General features: G+C 29.4%; 1 protein-coding gene across 4 annotated transcripts in view; it reads left to right on the top strand.

Annotated features, from left to right (window-relative positions):
- The window catches only part of LOC135131038 (GTPase-activating protein skywalker), a 187,212-nt gene extending 168,375 nt beyond the window's left edge, over positions 1-18,837 (top strand). For 2 of the 4 annotated variants that reach the window (XM_064058558.1, XM_064058555.1), the window contains 4 exons: positions 450-536; positions 1,488-1,646; positions 1,724-1,941; positions 17,342-18,837. In XM_064058558.1, the coding sequence (XP_063914628.1) occupies positions 450-536; positions 1,488-1,646; positions 1,724-1,941; positions 17,342-17,492 (615 nt within the window). In that variant the 3' untranslated portion in view covers positions 17,493-18,837. The remainder of the gene's footprint in view (positions 1-449; positions 537-1,487; positions 1,647-1,723; positions 1,942-17,341) is intronic. The other 2 variants (XM_064058557.1, XM_064058556.1) reach the window with 1 other exon arrangement.
- The last annotated feature ends 632 nt before the right edge of the window (positions 18,838-19,469 follow it).

The raw sequence follows: 19,469 nt of genomic DNA, 5'->3' as shown, positions 1-19,469 counted from the left end.
TAATCCTCGTCAGCACGAACCAACCCCGCAAACTTTTTTTACTGGCCTGATTTTGATCCGATTGTTTTACTTTTTCGCCCTCAGCCCAAACCCCTTCAATTATCCCTCCGGCGATCGATCCGCGTCTTGTCTCCGCCGACATCGAGGACCTTCGCCGTGTTTGCAGAACTCAATTAAAAATAATTGCGTTGTTATTTTCTATCCGTATTGTTTTTAAATTGGTTCCTTTGTCCGGCTCCCTCGGGTGTCACAGGAATCGCCGACAGTAGGAAATTTCATTAAAAGAGCCGCGCCATCAAACCGTCTCTGTGTTTTATGTACTTTACGTTTTATGTCTTCTACTTTGATTTTCTTTTTATTTAGTTCCCTTGTGTTGGTTTTCTTTTCGTTGTTGAACGATAGAGTAGTTGTGTTACTGTGTTGTTGGTTGTTTTCTGCTGCTAATAAAGGGAGCACACTCGCCAGGTCCTCGAACCCTCTCCATGGGTATCTACCCCATACAGAATATGAACACGCGTATCCTCGACCACCAGGACGTAAGTTGATGGTTTCCTTCAAACCCGTAGCATTTGTGTTTCGTTTGTGGGTCGACCAGTAGGAATTGTGGACGTTAGTTGACTCATTTTTCTTAGGGGGACTTTGGAGTTGGTTTAAAAAAATAATTTAAAATCTTTGTTAATAAGCGAGGTATTGCTACATTGTGTTGTGAAACTCAAAGAATTATGTCTTGATCCGGTGCCAACTCCGCCGCCGAAAGTCCCCCAAACACGAACCCTACAAACATTTACACAATTACTTATGACATCATTATCATTATTCTGTCACTCGTCGCTTAATATTTGCTTAAGTCATTTGTGACATCCATTAACAGCTTAGTGCAGATTGTTAGTGACTAACTCGCACGTTGTGATGAGAACTAGATAGTTTAAAACTTGGTTCCTGATCTTTGATTTTAATTCTGTGGTGTCGCCAAACGCGCGGTAAACAAACAGCAGCCAACTGCGGCCAGTTCAACTCAACCGGCGATTTTTCCAACGCTGGCGGTTCCCCTCTGCTTCTACTATCCGAACTAAAACAGATGAACGGGGTCAACGTTTGGGAAAATTTCCAGCTTTTCGTTGCGAAAAATTTGACACAGAAATATATCGGAGATAATTATTTTAGCCCCCTTTCGACCGATACGATACGCTATCGGTGGGTTTTGTCATAAAATTAATTATGGGAGAGCCGGAGGCGGCTCGTTCGCCGATTATTAACGCTCGGCTGGGTCTCGCCGCCGGCCTTTCTGCATTAATTGGGGCGATAATTGCGCCCCTCAGGGCACGCTTTTCGGGCCGATGTTGTCACGTCCAGTCGCAAAATCTAGAAAAACGCTTCCTGGGCGTGTCGTTGCCGTTCGGTTGGGTGCTGTTGACTAAAACTGGCTTTTTACCGCGCGTTTCAAACTATACCAAGCGGACTGAAAACATTTCCTTGATGGTGTTTAGCTCTTAACACTGTGGTCCTGGCTACCAGTAAGGATAACGATGTACCAACCGATATTGCTATACACGACAGAAGAACACGGATGTTCACTCACCACTTTCTACGTCCGAGTGGAACACCACGAACCAACGCTACTCATGATCAAAACGTGCAACAATGAGGTAAGTGCTGGGTGAACTTGTGGCTGTGTAAGCGGCGCTTTAGTGTGGAAATAAAATTTCGGATGGTTCTGTTTTAGGTTTTCGGCGCCTATTGCTCTTCTCGATGGGGTGAAAGGAACCAAAAAGACGATAGGGGTAATAGACAGGCGTATTTTGGGACCGGAGAAACTTTCCTGTTTTCGCTGTATCCGGAGAGGGCAAAGTACCAATGGGTTGGTATTGAAGGCGATAAAGTAGGGCACGGGGCGGAGTTATTTATGGCCGCAGATTCGAAGATGATCACCATAGGGGGAGGGTGAGTATCGAGGGGTGTAAAAAACACCTGAAGTATAGTGTGAGTCAAGGGTCTGTTCTGGCGCATTTACGTTTCTCCGACTTTGTTAATGATCCATTGATTCCATCGGGCGCATCATGTTTTCTCGACGTTTCACGACCGTTCATAATCTCCGAAACTACTGGAGCGATTGTTACCAGATTTTGACTAATCGTCCCCACCAAACATATGATGACCTTCGTTCATTATATTGTAGAATTAACATTGCCAAAATCGTATGAAATAATAATACTTTACTCCTGTACTTGCGGTTTACGAATCTATCTTGATTTTGTTTATTATTATATTTGTTTATTGTTTAATCCGCCTTACGATCCACAATTTTTTTTCGATAGATCAAATAAATTAATAAAATAATCAGTCACTCGATTTTTAGATTTTTTTATTTTTCGAGTCTTCAATTTTCCCGTTTCTCATTTGCCGATGTTTCGATTTTCGATTTTCCAATTATTCGATTTTTTTATTTAAATTTTTCGACTTTTCTATTTCTCGATCTTTTAATTTTTCGATGCTTCAGTTCTAGAATCTTTCAACATTTCGATTTTTCAATTATTCATTTTGCGATTTCTCGATTTTTAGATATTTCACAATTGATTTTTTAATTTCTCGAATTTTCGATTACTCAAATTTTTCGATACTTCAATGTTTTATTTCAATTCTTCAATTTTTTATTTTTCGATTTCTCAATTTTTCGATTTTTCAAATGTTAAATTTTTCGATTTCTTAATTTTTTCGTTGTTCGATTTTTCAATTTTCCAATTCTTCAAATTTTAAATTTTAGATTTTTCAATTTCTCGGTTTTTTTTTCGATTTTTCGATTACTCAGTTTCAACATTTTAATTTTTTGGATTTTTCTATTCTTCAATTTTCCTTCAGTTTTTCAAGTTTTGGAATTTTTCAGTATTTCAATTCTTCAATTTTTTAAGTTTCGATTTCCCGATTTTTCAATTTTTCTACATTTTAATCTTTTGATTTTTAAATTCTAGATTTTTCGAATTCTCGATCTTCCAGTTTTCCGATACTTTAGTTTTGGAATCTTTCAATACTTCATTCTTCTATTTTTTGTTTCGATTTTTCAATTTTTTAATTCATCGATGTTTTTAATTTTAGATTTTGCAACTTCTCAATTTTTTTTTTCAATTTTTTATTTCTCAATTTTTCGATTACTCAATTTTTTAATCCTTCAGTTTTGGAATTTTTCAGTTTTTTCGTGTTTCAATTTCTCGATATTTCAACTTTTCGAAATTGTCATCTTTTGAATATTTTAAATGTTAGATTTTTCGATTTTTGGATTTTCGACTTAACTTCTGGATTTTTCAATTTTTCATTTCTCGATTTTCCAAATTTTCGATTACTTAACTTTTCGATTTCTGGATTATTTCTTCGGTTCTTCAATTTTTCTTCGATCTTTTAGTTTTTCGATTTCTGAATGTACATATCGATTTTTTCAATTTTTAAATTCTATTTCTATACTTCAAATTTGGAAGTTTTCAATATTTCAATTCCTCGGTCTTTTGATATTTTAGATTTTTAGATTTTCCAGTTCTAGGATTTTTTAAATTTAAGATGTTTGGGTTTTCTGATATTTCGATTTTTCGACTCGGTTTTTAAATTTTTCGATTTCTGGATTATTCGATTTTTCAGCTTCTCTACTTTTTGATTTCTCGATTTTTGGATGGTTCAATTTCTCGATTTTTTTCCATTTTTAATTTCTCGTATTTTCGATTACTCAGGTTTTCAAAACTTCAGTTTTGGAATGTTTCAATATTTTTCTTGGATTTTTCAATTTTTCGATTTTTTAAGTTTTAGATTTTTCCATTTTTAATTTTTCAGTTGTTCGATTTTTCAATTTTCCAATTCTTCGAATTTTTAAATTTTAGATTTTTCAATTTCTCGTTTTTTTTTTTAATTTTTCGATTTTTCGATTACTCAGTTCTTCGATCATCGTAATTTTTCAGTTTTTCAACAATTTCATTTATTGGATTTTTTAAAATTTAGATTTTCCGATTTCTCGAATTTTCGACTTAGAATATGAGAATCTTTCAATTTTTCGATTCAATTTTGCCAGGCTTTTTCAGTTTTTCAATTTCTGAAGTTTTCGACATTTCTAAGTTTTGGAATTTTTCAGTTTTTCAGTTCTTCAATTTTTTTAAATTTCAAATTCTGAATTTTCAAATTTTTCTACATTTTAATTTTTAGATTTTTTAATTTTCAGATTTTTCGATGTCTGATCTTTCGATTTTTCGACTCGGTTTTTCCATTTTTTCAATTTTCCGATTTTTCGGCTTTTCGATTTTTTGATTTTTCACATTTCTTTATTTCCTGATACTTCGATCCTTCGATTTCCCGATTTTTTAGTTTTTCACTTTTTCTTCAATTATGCATACGATTTTTTTATTTAATTTCAATTTTTCGACTTTTCGATTTCGCTCTCTTTCAGTTGTTCGAAGCTTCAGTTTTAGAATTTTTCAATATTTCAGTTTTGGAATCTTCCAGTATTTCAATTCTTATTTTTCAATTTTTCGATTTTTTAAATTTTAGATTTTTCAATTTCTCGATTTTTTTTCAATTTTAATGTCTCAATTTTTCGATGATTCAATCTTTTTAATACTTCAAATTTGGAATTTTTCAATATTTCATTTCCTCAATTTTTTAATTTTTCAATTTCCCGATTTTTTGATTTCTCCATTTTTGAAATTTTTGACTTGATTTCTTAATCTTTAAATTTTTTATTTCTCGATTTTCAAATTTTCGATTACTCAAATTTGCGATATTTCCGTTTTAGAATTTTTCAATATTTCGATTCTTCATTTTTCGATACTTCGACTTTTGGAATTTTTTAATATTTGAATCCTTCAATTTTCTTAAGTTTCGATTCTGGATTTTTCAATTTTTCGATTTTTTAAATTTCAGATTTTTCGATTTCTCAATTTTTCAGTTTATCGATGTTTCAATTTTTAATTTCTTGATTTCCCGACTACTCAATATTTCGATTTCTCGATTTTTAAAATTTTAGATTTTTCGATTTTTCAATTATTTGATGTTTCGATTTCCCGATATTTCGATTTTTCGACTCGGTTTTTCCATTTTTCAATTTTTAAAATTTTTGATTTTTCAATTTTTGGTTTTTTAAATTTTTCGATTTCTGGATTATTCGATTTGTCAAATTCTTGACTTTTTGATGGTTTGATTTCTGGATTTTTCGATATTTCAATTTTGAGGTTTTTAATTTCTCGCATTTTCGATTACCCAATTTTTCGATACTTCAGTTTTGGAATGCCTCAAATATTTCAATTCTTCAATTTTTTTATGCTTCAATTTTTAAATCTTAGAATTTTCGGTTTTTTGATTTTTCAATTTTTCGAAATTCAGTTTTTAATTCCAGATTTGGAACTTTTCAATATTTTAATTCCTCAATTTTTTTGATATTTCGATTTCTCGATTTTTTAATTTTACATTTTCATTTTTTGTTGTTTTTTTTTAATTTTAGATTTTTGATTTCTCGATCTTTCATTTTTTTTATTCTTCAATTTTTCAGTTTTTCGATTTCCCAATTTTTCGATAATTCACTTTTGGGATTTTTTGGTTTTTTTATTTTTCAGTTTTTTAAATTATAGATTTTTCAATTTTTTTGTTTCGATTTCTGGATCTTCCGATTTTTCTTCTCCTTTTTTCCATTTTTCGATTTTAGATTTTAGTTTTGGAATTTTTGAATTTCTGTATTTTCAGTTTTTCGATTCTTCTATTTTTAGTTTTTAAAATTCTCGATTTTTCGACTTTTCGATTATACGATCTTTTGATATTTCGATTTCTCCACGTTCAATTCTAAATTTTACGGTTTTTCAATTTTTCGATTTTTAAAATTTTTGATGTTTCGATTTTTCAAGTTTTCAATTTATCGATTTTTTCAAATTTTGAATTTTTCAATTTTTTATTCTACGAATTTAGTGTTTAATATTGTTTCGATTTGTCAATTTTTCGACTTCTCAACTTTTCAATTTCTCGATCTTTTGATGTTTGATTTCCCAATTTTTTGACATTCCAGTTTTGGGATTTTTCAGTTTTTCGATTTTTCATTTCTTTGGTTTTTCAATTATTTTTCGATTTCTCGATGTTTCAAACTTGGATTTTTTCAAAATTTCAACTATAGAAATTTTTTAATTTTAGATTTTTTGACTATCAGATTTTTAAAAATTTTTAAGTTCCGGTTTTAGATTTTTCAATTATTTGATATTTCGATTTTTCGATATTTCGATTTTTCGACTCGGTTTTTCCATTTTTTAATTTTTAAAATTTTTGATTTTTCGATTTTTGGTTTTTTAAATTTTTCGATTTCTGGATTTTTCGATATTTCAGTTTTGAGATTTTTAATTTCTCGCATTTTCGATTACCCAATTTTTCGATACTTCAGTTTTGGAATGTCTCAAATATTTCAATTCTTCAATTTTTTTATGCTTCAATTTTTAAATGTTGGAATTTTCGGTTTTTTAATTTTTCAATTTTTCGAATTTCAGTTTTTAATTCCAGATTTGGAATTTTTCAATATTTTAATTCCTCAATTTTTGTTTTTTTTTTAATTCTAGATTTTTTGATTTCTCGTTTTTTCGACTTAGATTTCTCGATCTTTCAGTTTTTTTATTCTTCAATTTTTCAGTTTTTCGATTTCTCAATTTTCGAATATTTCACTTTTGGGATTTTTTTGTTTCGATTTCTGGATCTTCCGATTTTTCTTCTCCGTTTTTCCGTTTTTCGATTTTTAAAGATTCCGATTTTTCAATTTTTTCGATATTTTAAATTTTAGATTTTTCAATTTTCTGACTTTTCGGCTTTTCAATTTTTTGGCTTTCCAATATTTCGATGGTTCGATGTTCCAATTTTTCAAGATTTTAGTTTTGGAATTTTTGAATTTCTGGATTTTCAGTTTTTCGATTCTTTAATTTTTCGATTTTCCGATTTCTCTTTTTGTTTCAGTTATTCGATTCTTCTATTTTTAGTTTTTAAAATTATCGATTTTTCGACTTTTCCATTATACGATCTTTTGATATTTCGATTTCTCCATCGTTCAATTCTGAATTTTACGGTTTTTCAATTTTTCGATTTTTAAAATTTTTGATGTTTCGATTTTTCAAGTTTCCAATTTATCGATTTTTTCAAATTTTGAATTTTTCAATTTTTTTATTCTACGAATTTAGTATTTAATATTGTTTCGATTTGTCAATTTTTCGACTTCTCAACTTTTCAATTTCTCGATCTTTTGATGTTTGATTTCCCAATTTTTTGACATTCCAGTTTTGGGATTTTTCAGTTTTTCGATTTTTCATTTCTTTGGTTTTTCAATTATTTTTCGATTTCTCGATGTTTCAAACTTAGATTTTTTCAACATTTCAATTATAGAAATTTTTTAATTTTAGATTTTTTGGATTTTGCGATTTCTTGTTTTTTGATTTTTCAATTATTTGTTTTTTTAAATCTATTGATTTTTCAATTTTTCGAAATGTTTATTTATGGATTTTTTGACTATCAGATTTTTCAAATTTTTTAAGTTCCGGTTTTCGATTTTTCAATTTTTTGATTTTTACGTTAAAGAGGTTATCAGAAAATAAAAATCGCAAACATTTTTCAAAGAAACGGGATTCGTTGGACTGCACTTCAGGGGCGAGGAAAGTTCAATCCAAATAACCTTGTCCCAATTTTTTAATTTTACATGTTACTGTAAAATTGGACGCTTCAGTTCACTTTTGAACACCGCGAATTCACACACACTCGAAGCGCTTATTTTAAAAAGATGAAAATGGCACTGGAGCGTGCTAAAAGATGGAGTAATAACGGTAAATTTGCTCGATGAGTGTGAATATCGTTTATCTTTCATTGTTAAATAAGCTGTAAGTGGTAGAAATTGTGTTTTGTGTAATGGAGTTATTTAATTATGTCTTTCGCAGCAGACTGATGTAATAATTGAATTAAAGCGTCGACGGTTTCAAAGAAAACCCGAAGCTAGTATTTGTTTTTTATTAACACATTGTTTTGATGTTAGTAATGATGACATTTTAATCTCAAATATCAACGTGTCGTGCAGCACGTCTCTGAAAAATTTCCATAAAATCGAAAAAAAAAGTTTGCGTTAAAATTGTGAGCGAAAACCCTCATTGAATATAAATTCCCACAAAAAACTGCATGTTTGTTTAAGAATAATAAAGTTTTAAGTTAACTCAGGTCTGAAAAGTCTTTGACTGTTTTATGAAGTCTGTCCATGCCTCAAGCTGCGGCGATATTATGTCTACCATAATTTATTTTATTTATTTATGCAAAATATATACAGCTGGACATCGACAATCTGTGTTTATTTTACCAAGCGGAGTTAATTAATTTTTGCATTTCGGCGATAATAAATTGTTGCTAACAAAATTATTTTCGTTTATTTGGAGAAAAAATCGTTTTTTATGGCTGTTTTGTAATAGTTTGATGTATGTCAATTAGTTCGGCAAATGTCGCTGTTGCGGATTCCATTCAAGGGGATTTTGGTTGATACGACACGACAAAAAAAGGTTCTGGGTCGGGAATGTTAAACGATAATAAAAACACAATGTAATTTTTATTAGTTGTTTGTTGAATAATAATTATAAATTTCTTGGTTGGTATGCAACACACAATACACAGTCGAGGAATGCTTTTTACGGGATTTTTTGGAAGACGTTTCAGTTTTAGGTTAAATAAGTTTTTTTTACTTGTACGCGTTTTGTTGAAACATCCTGTATGTAAGTTACGTTATAACTTCTAGTTACATGTTTTTAAGATAAAAAGGAAAAGTGTTACACGAGTGAATAACAATTTTAATAATTAATTGAATACGGATCTGCGTTTATGTAAAAAAATTTTCTAACTTCCGGGTGTTTTATTTTCGAATTTCCTTCAATTTCTTGTTTTTAAGGAAAAAATATGTTTACTTGTCAAGTGGCGATTCTGGAAAAATTGTGGGAATTTTCGAAAAACTGAGATACATCGAAATTTACAAAAAAAATATTTACCTATAAATTATTGGCTCTGAATTTTTTACCCTAAAAATTGTCATTTGTCAAATGGGGATTCTGAAAGAATGGTGCGGATTTTCGAAGAAATAAAGCCGAAAATAATTTCTGGACGAAATCTAAATAAAAAATTCAGCTTTTGAAAAGTTGCTTAAAAATCCGCAAACAATTTTGAGAAATTAATATCCGGTTTGAAAAACAAAATTTTTAAAAAATCCAAAAATTGCCATATTTTATCAAAAAAATTTCTAGGAATTTTCGAAAAACTGAGACGAAATGACTTCTGCGGGTCGAAATCTACAAACAATTTGTTTTTACCTAATTTTCGAAAATGGTTGGAAAAAAAAATCGAAAATCGAAATGTCGAATGAAAAATGAGAAATTACGCTTTTGAAAAAGTTGTTTAAAAATCCACAAAATAATTTCTGGACGAAATCTAAATAAAAAATTCAGCTTTTGAAAAGTTGCTTAAAAATCCGCAAACAATTTTGAGAAATTAATATCCGGTTTGAAAAACAAAATTTTTAAAAAATCCAAAAATTGCCATATTTTATCAAAAAAATTTCTAGGAATTTTCGAAAAACTGAGACGAAATGACTTCTGCGGGTCGAAATCTACAAACAATTTGTTTTTACCTAATTTTCGAAAATGGTTGGAAAAAAAAATCGAAAATCGAAATGTCGAATGAAAAATGAGAAATTACGCTTTTGAAAAAGTTGTTTAAAAACCCACAAAATAATTTCTGGACGAAATCTAAATAAAAAATTCAGCTTTTGAAAAGTTACCTAAAAATCCGAAAAAATTTTGAGAAATAAATAACCGGTTTGAAAAACAAAATTTTAAAAAATTCCAAAAATTGCCATATTTAGAACTGAGACGAAAATAACTTCTGCGGGTCGAAATCTACAAACAAATTTGTTTACGCACCTAATTTTCGAAAATGATTTCATATTGGCGATTCTAGAAAAATGGTAGCAATTTTTTAAAAAATGTACCTAATTTTCGAAACTGGTGGAAAAAAAATCCAAAATTTCAGAATTGAAAAATCCAGCTTTTGGAAAAGTTCTCTCGCATTCCACGAAAATTTATGGGATTCGCGGAGATTTCGAGTTGCTGATTCCAATAATATAGTGTGTTCATGATTTAGGAGCGAAATTTTCGATTGGAAAATCTTTTTTTCAACTTGAAAATTGGATTTAGAAATTAAGAAGAAATGAAGCCGAAAACAACTTCTGGAAGTCAAAATCTACAAAAAAATGTTCCTAATTTTCTAAAAAGTTTCTCTTAACAGTTGCCTAAAAATGCAGAGAAAAAAATCTGCAATTTTTGAGAAAATGTACAAAAAATAAAATCTGCGGGTCGAAATGTACAAAAAAAAAGTGGTTCAAAAAAAATCTATAATTTCAGATTTGAAAAATTCAACTTTTGGAAAAGTTGCTCATATTTCACAAAAAAATCTTAGTTATAGATTTCGATGTGCTGATTCCAAAAATATATAGAAAAGCAAGATTTTTCGTAACATTGGTTTCGAAAATTTTTTTTTGCTTTCTTAAAAACCACTATTTGTCAACTGAGAATTCTGGAAGAATGGTTGTAATTTTCGAGGTAATGAAGTCGAAAATATCTTATGGACAAAAAAATCTCATTACCTAATTTTTGGAAAATCGTCGAAAAAAAAACAAAATCTAAATGAAAAATTGAGTTTTTGGAAAAGATACCTAAACATCCACAAAAAAATGTGGGATATAGATCGCGGCGTACTGAAACGAAAAATGTGGCAAATTTGTCGTCTCAGAGCAAGATTTTTGAAAAATCCGATTTGAAAGACAAAATTTTTAAAAATCTCAAAAATATTTCTTATATCATATTGGCAATTCTGGAAAAATGATAGCAATTTTTGAGAAAAGTGATCGTTTCTTCAGTTTTTTTATTCACAAATAAACACAATTTTTCATGTTTCTCTGGTGTTTTTGATTTTGGATGTTCACTGAAGAAATGAAGAACTGTAAAATCGAAAAATCAAAAAATTAAAAATTGAGAACTTGAAAAACTGAGACATCCAAAAATTAAACATAATCTGAAAAATCGAACAATTAAAAATTGGGAAATCGGAAAATTGAGAAATCGAAAATTTGTGAAAAATCGAAGTATGTAATTTAAAAATTAAAAAATTGAAACAAATGTCGAAAAATAGAAAAGTTAAAAATCATGAAATCCAGAATAAGAGAAATTGAAAATCGAAAAATGTGCGCGAAAAATTGAAAAATCGAACAATTAATTACTGAAAACTTGAAAAATCGAAAAACTGAAAAATCGAAAAATTAGAAATCGGGCAATCGAGAAATTGGAAAATAGAGAAATTGCCCAAAAAAAAATAAAAATAGAAAAACTGAAAAATAAAAATATGTACTGAAGAAACCAAATCGGGAATTATCGAAAAACTTAACTCTCGAAAAATTGCAAATTTTAGAATTGAAAAATTGAAAAATCAAAATCGCGAAACTACAAAATCTAAAAATTTAAATTAGAGATTCTGAAAAATTGAAAAATAAAAAAAAAATCCAAAAAATTCTAGAAACGCATAATGGAAAAATCGAAAAATTGAAAAATGAAAATTCTGAAGAACCAAACATTGAAAAATCGGAAAATGAAAATTCAAGTACTTGAAAAATCGAAAAACTTTAGACTCAAAAAAAAATTTAGATGTGCTGATTCCAAAAATATAGCGAAGCAAGATTTTTTGTAACATTGGGTTTGAAAAATTTTTTTGCTTTCTTAAAAACCGCCAGGTAAAATGTCTAAATGAAAAATTGAGCTTTTGGAAAAGTTACCTAAAAATCCACAAAAAAATCTGGGATATAGATCTCGGCGTACTGAAAAGAAAAATGTGACAGGTTTCTGGTCTCAGAGAAATTTTTGAAATATTCGGTTTGAAGGACAAAATTTTTAAAAATCTCAAAAATTGTCTTGTATCATATTGGCAATTCTGGAAAAATGGTAGCAATTTTTGAGAAAAATGATCGTTTCTTCAGTTTTAATAAGCACTATTTTTCATGTTTCTCTGTTTTTGATTTTGGATGTTCACTGAAAAAACGAAAAACTGTAAAATCGAAAAACAGAAATATTTAAGAAACGTAACAATGAAACATCGTAAAAATTGAAAAATGGAAACTTCAAAATCGAACAATTGAAAACTCGAAAACTAGCAAATCGGAAAATTATAACATCAAAAAATTGCGAATCGAAGAATTGAAAAAATCGAAAAATAAAAAAATTAAAAATTGAAAACTTGAAAAACTGAATCATCCAAAAATTAAAGATAATCGGAAAAATCCAACAATTAAAAATTGGGAAATCGGATAATTGAGAAATCGAAAATTTGTGAAAAATTGAAATATGTAATTTAAAAATTAAAAAACAGAAACAAAATGTCGAAAAATAGAAAAGTTAAAAATCATGAAATCCATAAGAAGAGAAATTGAAAATCGCACAATTAAATACTGAAAACTTGAAAAATTGAAGAACCGAAAAAATGAAAAATCAAAAAATTAGAAATCGAGCAATCGAGAAATTGGAAAATTGGGAAATTGCCCAAAAAAAAAATGAAAATCGAAAAACTGAAAAATAAAAATATGTACTGAAGAAACCAAATATTGAAAAATCGAGATATTGAGAAATTAAAAAATCGAAAATTTGTAAAATCGAACAATTAAAAATCGGGAATTATCGAAAAACTCAACACTCGAAAAATTGCAAATTTTAGAATTGAAAAATCAAAATCGCGAAACTGGAAAATCTAAAAATTTAAAATAGAGAATCTGAAAAATTGAAAAATAAAAAACTCCAAAAAAATTGTAGAAACGCAGAATGGAAAAATCGAAAAATTGAAAAATGAAAATTCTGAAGAACCAAACATTAAAAAATCGGAAAATTAAAATTGAAATACAGATTTTGACATGTTAACACCAAAAATATAGCGTGATCATGGTCCTGAGGCAAGATTTTCGAAATATTGGGTTGGATTTTTTTTTTTCTGGAAGAATAGTGGGAATTTTCGATCAAATGAAGCCGAAAATAATTTCGAGTAGTCGAAATCGTCGAAAAAAGGTCGCAAATATCTAAAGGAAAAATTCTCTCATAATCCAGGAAAAATTCTAGGATAAAAATTTCGACTTACTAATTCCAAAATAGTGTTCATGGTCCCGGAGCAAGATTTTCGAAATATTGAGTTTGAAAAGCAATTTTGTAATGTTGAAAATTGCCATTTATTAAATGGGAATTCTGAAAAAATGGTAACAATTTTCGAAGAAATGAAGTCGAAAGAAAATCGAAAATCGAAATGAAACATTGAGTTTTTGGAAAAGTTACCTAAAAATCCACAAAAATCTAGGATATACATTTCGACGTACTGAAACGAAAAATGTAGCGGGTTTCTAAATTTTTTAAAATTCCAAAAATTACCAAATTTCATATTGGCGATTTTAGAAAAATGGTGGCAATTTTTGAAAAAGTGTACCTAATTTTCGAAACTGGTGGGAAAAAAATCCAAAATTTCAGAATTCAAAAATCCTGCTTTTGGAAAAGTTCGCTCATAATTCACGAAAAATTCTGAGATATAAATAGATTTTGCTGACTTCAATTCTATAATGTGATCATGGGAATTTTCGAAGAAATGAAACTGAAAATAATTTCTGGTAGTCGAAATCGTCAAAAAAGGAGAAATTAAAAATTAAGCGTTTTGGAAAATTTCTCTAAAAATCCACAACAATATTGTGATGTAGGTAGATCTCATCATACTTAAACGAAAAATGTAGCCAATTTCTGGTCTCCGAGCAAAATTTCTGAAATATCCGGTTTGAAAATGAAATGAAGCCGAAAACAACTTCTGGATGTCGAAATCTACAAAAAAATGTACCTAATTTTCTAAAAATTTTTCTCGAAATGAAAAATTGAGCTTTTGACAGTTGCCTAAAAATCTAGAGAAAAAATCTGCAATTTTTTTTAAAAATCCCAAAAATTGCCAAATTTCATATTGGCGATTCTAGAAAAAAATTATAGCAATTTTTGAGAAAAAGAAAAAATAAATCTACAAAAAAAAGTGTGCACCTAATTCTGGAAAGTGGTCGCAAAAAAATCGATAATTTCAAAATTGAAAAATTTAGCTTTTGGAAAAGTGCGCTCATAATTTACGAAAAATTCTGAGTTATAGATTTAGATGTGCTGCTTCCAAACCGGTTAAAAACCGCCATTTGTCAACTGGGGATTCTGAAAGAATAAATGGTGGGAATTTTCGAGGTAATGAAGCCGAAAATAACTTATGGAAGTCGAAATCTACAAAAAATCTCATTACCGAAAGTTTGGAAAATCGTCGAAAAAAAAAATCGAAAATTTCTAAATGAAAAATTGAGCTTTTGGAAAAATTACCTAAAAATCCACAAAAAAATCTGGGATGTAGATACTGAAACGAAAAACGTAGCAGGTTTCTAGTCTCAAAGCAAGATTTTTGAAATATCCGGTTTGAAAGACAAAATTTTTAAAAATCTCAAAAATTGGTGGCAATTTTTGAAAAAAAAATCGTTTCTTCAGTTTTTTATTTACAAATAAACACGATTTTTCATGTTTCTCTGGTGTTTTTTATTTTGGACGCTCACTGGAGAAACGAAATACTGTAAAATCGAAAAATAGAAATATTCATTGAAAAATCATTAAAATTGAAAAATGGAAACTTAAAAATCGAACAATTGAAAACTTGGAAACTAGCAATCGAAAAATTATAACATCAAAAAATTGCGAATCGAAGAATTGAGAGCTTAAAAAACTGAAAACTAGAAGACTTGTAAATCGAAAAATAGTTATACTGAAAAACTGAAACATCCAAAAATTAAAGATAATTTGAAAAATCGAACAATTAAAAATTGGGAAATCGAAAATTTGAAAAATCAAAATAATTTAAAAATTATAAAATAGAAACACTGAAGAAAGAAAATGTCGAAAAATCGAAAAATTCACAACACGAAACTGAAAAATCGAAAGATCGAATAATTGCAAACTGAAAAAATGAAAAATCGGAGAATAGAAAAATTCAAAAGATCGTAGAAACGCATAATTGAAAAATCGAAAAATTAAAAATCGGGCAATGGAGAAATTGGAAAATTGGAAAATTGAAATATCCAAACAAAAAAACAATCAAAAAACTGAAAATTAAAAATCGAGATATTGAGAAATTCAAAAATCGAAAAACTTAACACTCGAAAAATTACAAATTTTAGAATTGAAAAATCAATATCGCCAAACTAAAAAATAAAAAAATTGAAAGTTCGAATAATTGCAAACTGAAAAAATGAAAAGTCTAAAATTCTGAAGAACCAAACATAGAAAAATCGGAAAATTAAAATTCAGATAAAACTTTAAACTCAAAAAAAAAATTAGATGTGCTGATTCCAAAAATATATCATTGGGTTTAAAATTTGTTTTTGTTTTCTTAAAAACCGCTATTTGCCAAATGAGAATTCTGGAAGAATGGCGGGAATTTTCGCGGTAATGAATATAACTTATGGAAGTCGAAGTCTATAAAAAAATCTCATTACCTAATTTGTGGAAAATCGTCGAAAAAAAAATCAAAAATTTCTAAATGAAAAATTGAGCTTTTGGAAAAGTTACCTAAAAATCCACAAAAAAATCCTTGACATAGATTTTGGCGTACTAAAACAAAAAATGTAGTAGCTTTCTGGTCTCAGAGCAAGATTTTAGAAATATCCAGTTTGAAAGAAAAAATTTTTAAATATCTCGAAAATTGTCGTATTAGCGATTCTAGAAAAGTGGTAGGAATTTTTGAAAAAATGAAGACGAAAATAATAAATTTAGCTAATTTTGAAAAGTGGTCGAAAAAAAGCTTTAGGAAAAAATCCCTCATTCAACGAAAATTTCTAGGATATAGATTTTGACTTACTGATTCCAAAAATATAGTGTGTTCATGGTCCCGAAACAAGTTTTTCGAAATATTGGGTTTGAAAATCAATTTTTTTCTAATCTTGAAAATTGGCATGGGTTTCTGGAAGCAATAGCAATTTTCGAAGAAATGAAGCCGAAAACAACTTCTGGAAATCGAAATCTACAAAAAATACCTGATTTTCGAAAATCGTCGAAAAAAAATCGAAAAATCTCTAAATGAAAAATTGAGCTTTTGGAAGTTTCCTAAAAATGCACAAAAATTATAGAATATAAATGTAGCGCGTTTTTGATCTCAGAACAAGGTTTTTGAAAAAACAAAATTTTTCAAAATCCCAAAATATGTCGCATTCTATTTCGGCGATTTTCCAAAAATCGGAGTAGTTTTTGAAAAAATGAGGATAGAAATAGACCGAAATCTACAAAAAAAAGTGTGTACATCATTTTCGAAAAAGGTCGAAAAAAAATCGAAAATTTCAGACGCTTTTTTGAAAAAAACTCAGATTCCACGAAAAATTCTGGGATATAGATTTCAACTTGCTGATTCCAAAAATATAGTGTGTTCATGGTCCTAGAGCAAGATTTTCGAGTATTGGGTTTGAATTTTTTTTTTTATCTTGAAAATTGCCATTTGTTAAATGGAAATTCTGGAAGTCGAAATCTAGAAAAAGTTCACCTAATTTTAAACAATCTGAATACTGAAACGAAAAATGTAGCGGGTTTCTGGTCTCAGAGGAAAATTTATATTTAAATATTCGGTTTAAAAGATTTTTTTTTTAAATCTCTAAAATTGCGAAATTTCATATTCTAGAAAAATGGTAGCAATTTTGGAAAAAAAATGAAAAAAAAAAGTTCAGCAGGTAGAAATCTACGAAAAAATTGTGTACCTAATAATCCACAAAAATTCTGTGATATAAATTTCGAGGTGTTGATTTCAAAAATATAGCATATATCAGTTTACAAATGATATAAAAGACAACACTTTAAAAAAAACACAATCACCGTGATTTTTTTTTTTTTTTGGAAAATTTTTGGTTCATAGTTGGCAATTTTCATGAATATTAAAAATTAACTGTTCAGGGTTTCAAAGAAACAACAAAGTTAAAACCATCATTTATTTATCCTTTTCAATGTTTTGGTAAAAATTCAGGAGAATCGGTGCCGCCATCTATCGATTTAAGCAAAAACCATACACTTCCTTAAAAATCCTTGCTAGTTCTTGTTTTTCCGATGCACTCAGACGCCCTTGAAAGCCGCTATTTCCATCATCGCATATTTCGAATTAATAATTTTCTGGAAGCCGTCCAAGAGCGTGATTGACACCCACCGAATTAGCGAATTTGTCAAGAATGCATTTTTCGCAAGTGTGTAATTTGTTCGGTTTTCAGGGAAGGCCAAGCCATCTGGATGGACGAGAACATCAGGTTCGGGAAAACGGACCGCTGCCAGACGTTCAACAACCCCCCTCTGTGCCCCAGCGGCGACTTCGAGATCCGCGTGCTGGAGGTCTACGGTTTCGCGACCGATCAGCTCAGTTAAAACGAAGATATTTGATCATCGAACAAATTAGAAGGCAGTATTTCATTTCAAAGAAGTTTTCGTTAGAGAAGAAACGAACACATTTTGTTACGTTTTTTAATTGTATTTTTAAGTAAGTCGATGTACCTGGTTGGAGAACTATCACTGCATTCCATCTTAATCAAGGAAGCTTATAAAAGTAGACGGCGCAGATCAATAACGTACGAATGACAACATTATAGTTTCTAGTCGTTAAAATTGTGTAATTTTAAGTGAGATGGATTTTACAGTATATCGGAACAGTAGAATTTTATCTCCTGTTTTAAGCATAATTGTATATATGTTCTTATGTATATAATGTAAAAGTAACAAAGTACCAAAGTTAACAATCTCCTTGTTTGAGTCGCTTTTAATATTTATTACGATACGTAATACGATATTTTACTTCAGGTTTGTTTCTGGATTGACAGCAACGCTGATATTACACACATATTTGACATTTCCATCGATCGCATGGTGCTCTCGCGGTGGCGTTATTGACAGCTACGTAACGACGTAATGACGTAATCACGAAGTGATGACCTTCGCAAAATTGTTGAATTTTTGTTTTTCGTTATAATTATTTATTTGTTACTGACTAACGCTAGACTCGTCACGATCATATCATAGAGATTGTTGGTGCTTGGATTAGGTTAGAACGTGGAAATTTTCTACAGCTACATGTCACATCACATTTCATTTATCAAGCAACTGTAGTCATTTTTTAAGCTACCATGTTTCGATTAAAGGTGTGTTTAAAAAAAATTAAAACAAACATGTAAGAACAAGTTCCTACGTGTCGTAGATAGTGTCTAATATTTATGCATGTCAGGTAAATATCATCAATGTGTACGCTTTTTCTGTTGATTTAAGGCCGGGGACATATCTATACAACACCTTGGTTACAATGTTGGCGAGATTACGCGTCACCGTTTTGCGGGTACAGCTCGCTTTCAATGTATTTATTTTCATTTGACACCAGGGAGCGAAATTCCGCGCGCTAAACTACGCAGCTGAAGTTCCGCCAGATATGTCCCCGGCCTAAGAGTATTTTTTATTTCGCCGCCGACCAGTTTCGTTGATAGTGCTGCAGAAGCAATAACTGATGTGATACTATTTTTTTATCAAGATTGTTGTGTATTATCATTTAATACGTAGAATCTTGGTCAATAATGTGTTAACAGTTTATGTATATATAATTAATTTTTAAATTAATTTCCGACTGTTTTCCCTGTAGTTACCACTCTTATTCTCTGTACTGATGTATCTATTGTATTATTCGTACGACCTGTTAGCCGCAAAATATACTCATATTACATACTTCAAACGTGCTTCATTCATTTTTACGAACAAAATTACCCCCTCCGCCTTACCATTGTTTAAGTATATTTTTCAGTGTCTGGTTTCCTCGATGAGTCTAGTTTTTTAATTTACCGATTTTTTTTTTATTTTTCGATTTCTCAATTTTACAATTCTCGATTTTTTATTTTTTAATATCTCAATTACGCGTTTGTACAATTTTTTGGATTTTTCTGTGTCACGATTCTGACTTTTTCGATTTTTCAGTTCTTCGATTTGTAGAGTTTCCTTCTTACAATTTTTAGATTTGTAAGTTTTCGAGTTTTCAGGTTTTCAAATTTCCAATTTCCGGGTTTTTAATTTTTTGATTTTTAAATTATGCGTTTCTACAATTTTTTTATTTTTCTGTTCTTCATTTCTTCAGATTTTTTATTTTTAATTTTTGGCTTTCTCAGTTTTTTCGATTTTTCAGTTTTTCGGTTCTTTAATTTTTCAGTTTGAAATTATACGATTTCTCAGTTTCGCGATTTTGAATTTTTCGATTGGCAATTCTTCATTTTTTGATTTGCGATTGTTTGATTTTACAATTTTTTCGATTTTTCAATGTTTGGTTTCTTCAGTACATATTTTTATTTTTCAGTTTTTCGTTTTTAGTTTGTT

Source organism: Zophobas morio, unplaced genomic scaffold (assembly GCF_036711695.1).
Source record: "Zophobas morio isolate AGI-343-1 ecotype UQ-CSIRO unplaced genomic scaffold, CSIRO_AGI_Zmor_V1 ptg000018l, whole genome shotgun sequence".
Lineage (NCBI taxonomy): Eukaryota > Metazoa > Arthropoda > Insecta > Coleoptera > Tenebrionidae > Zophobas > Zophobas morio.
This window is presented reverse-complemented; position numbering and strand designations above follow the sequence as displayed.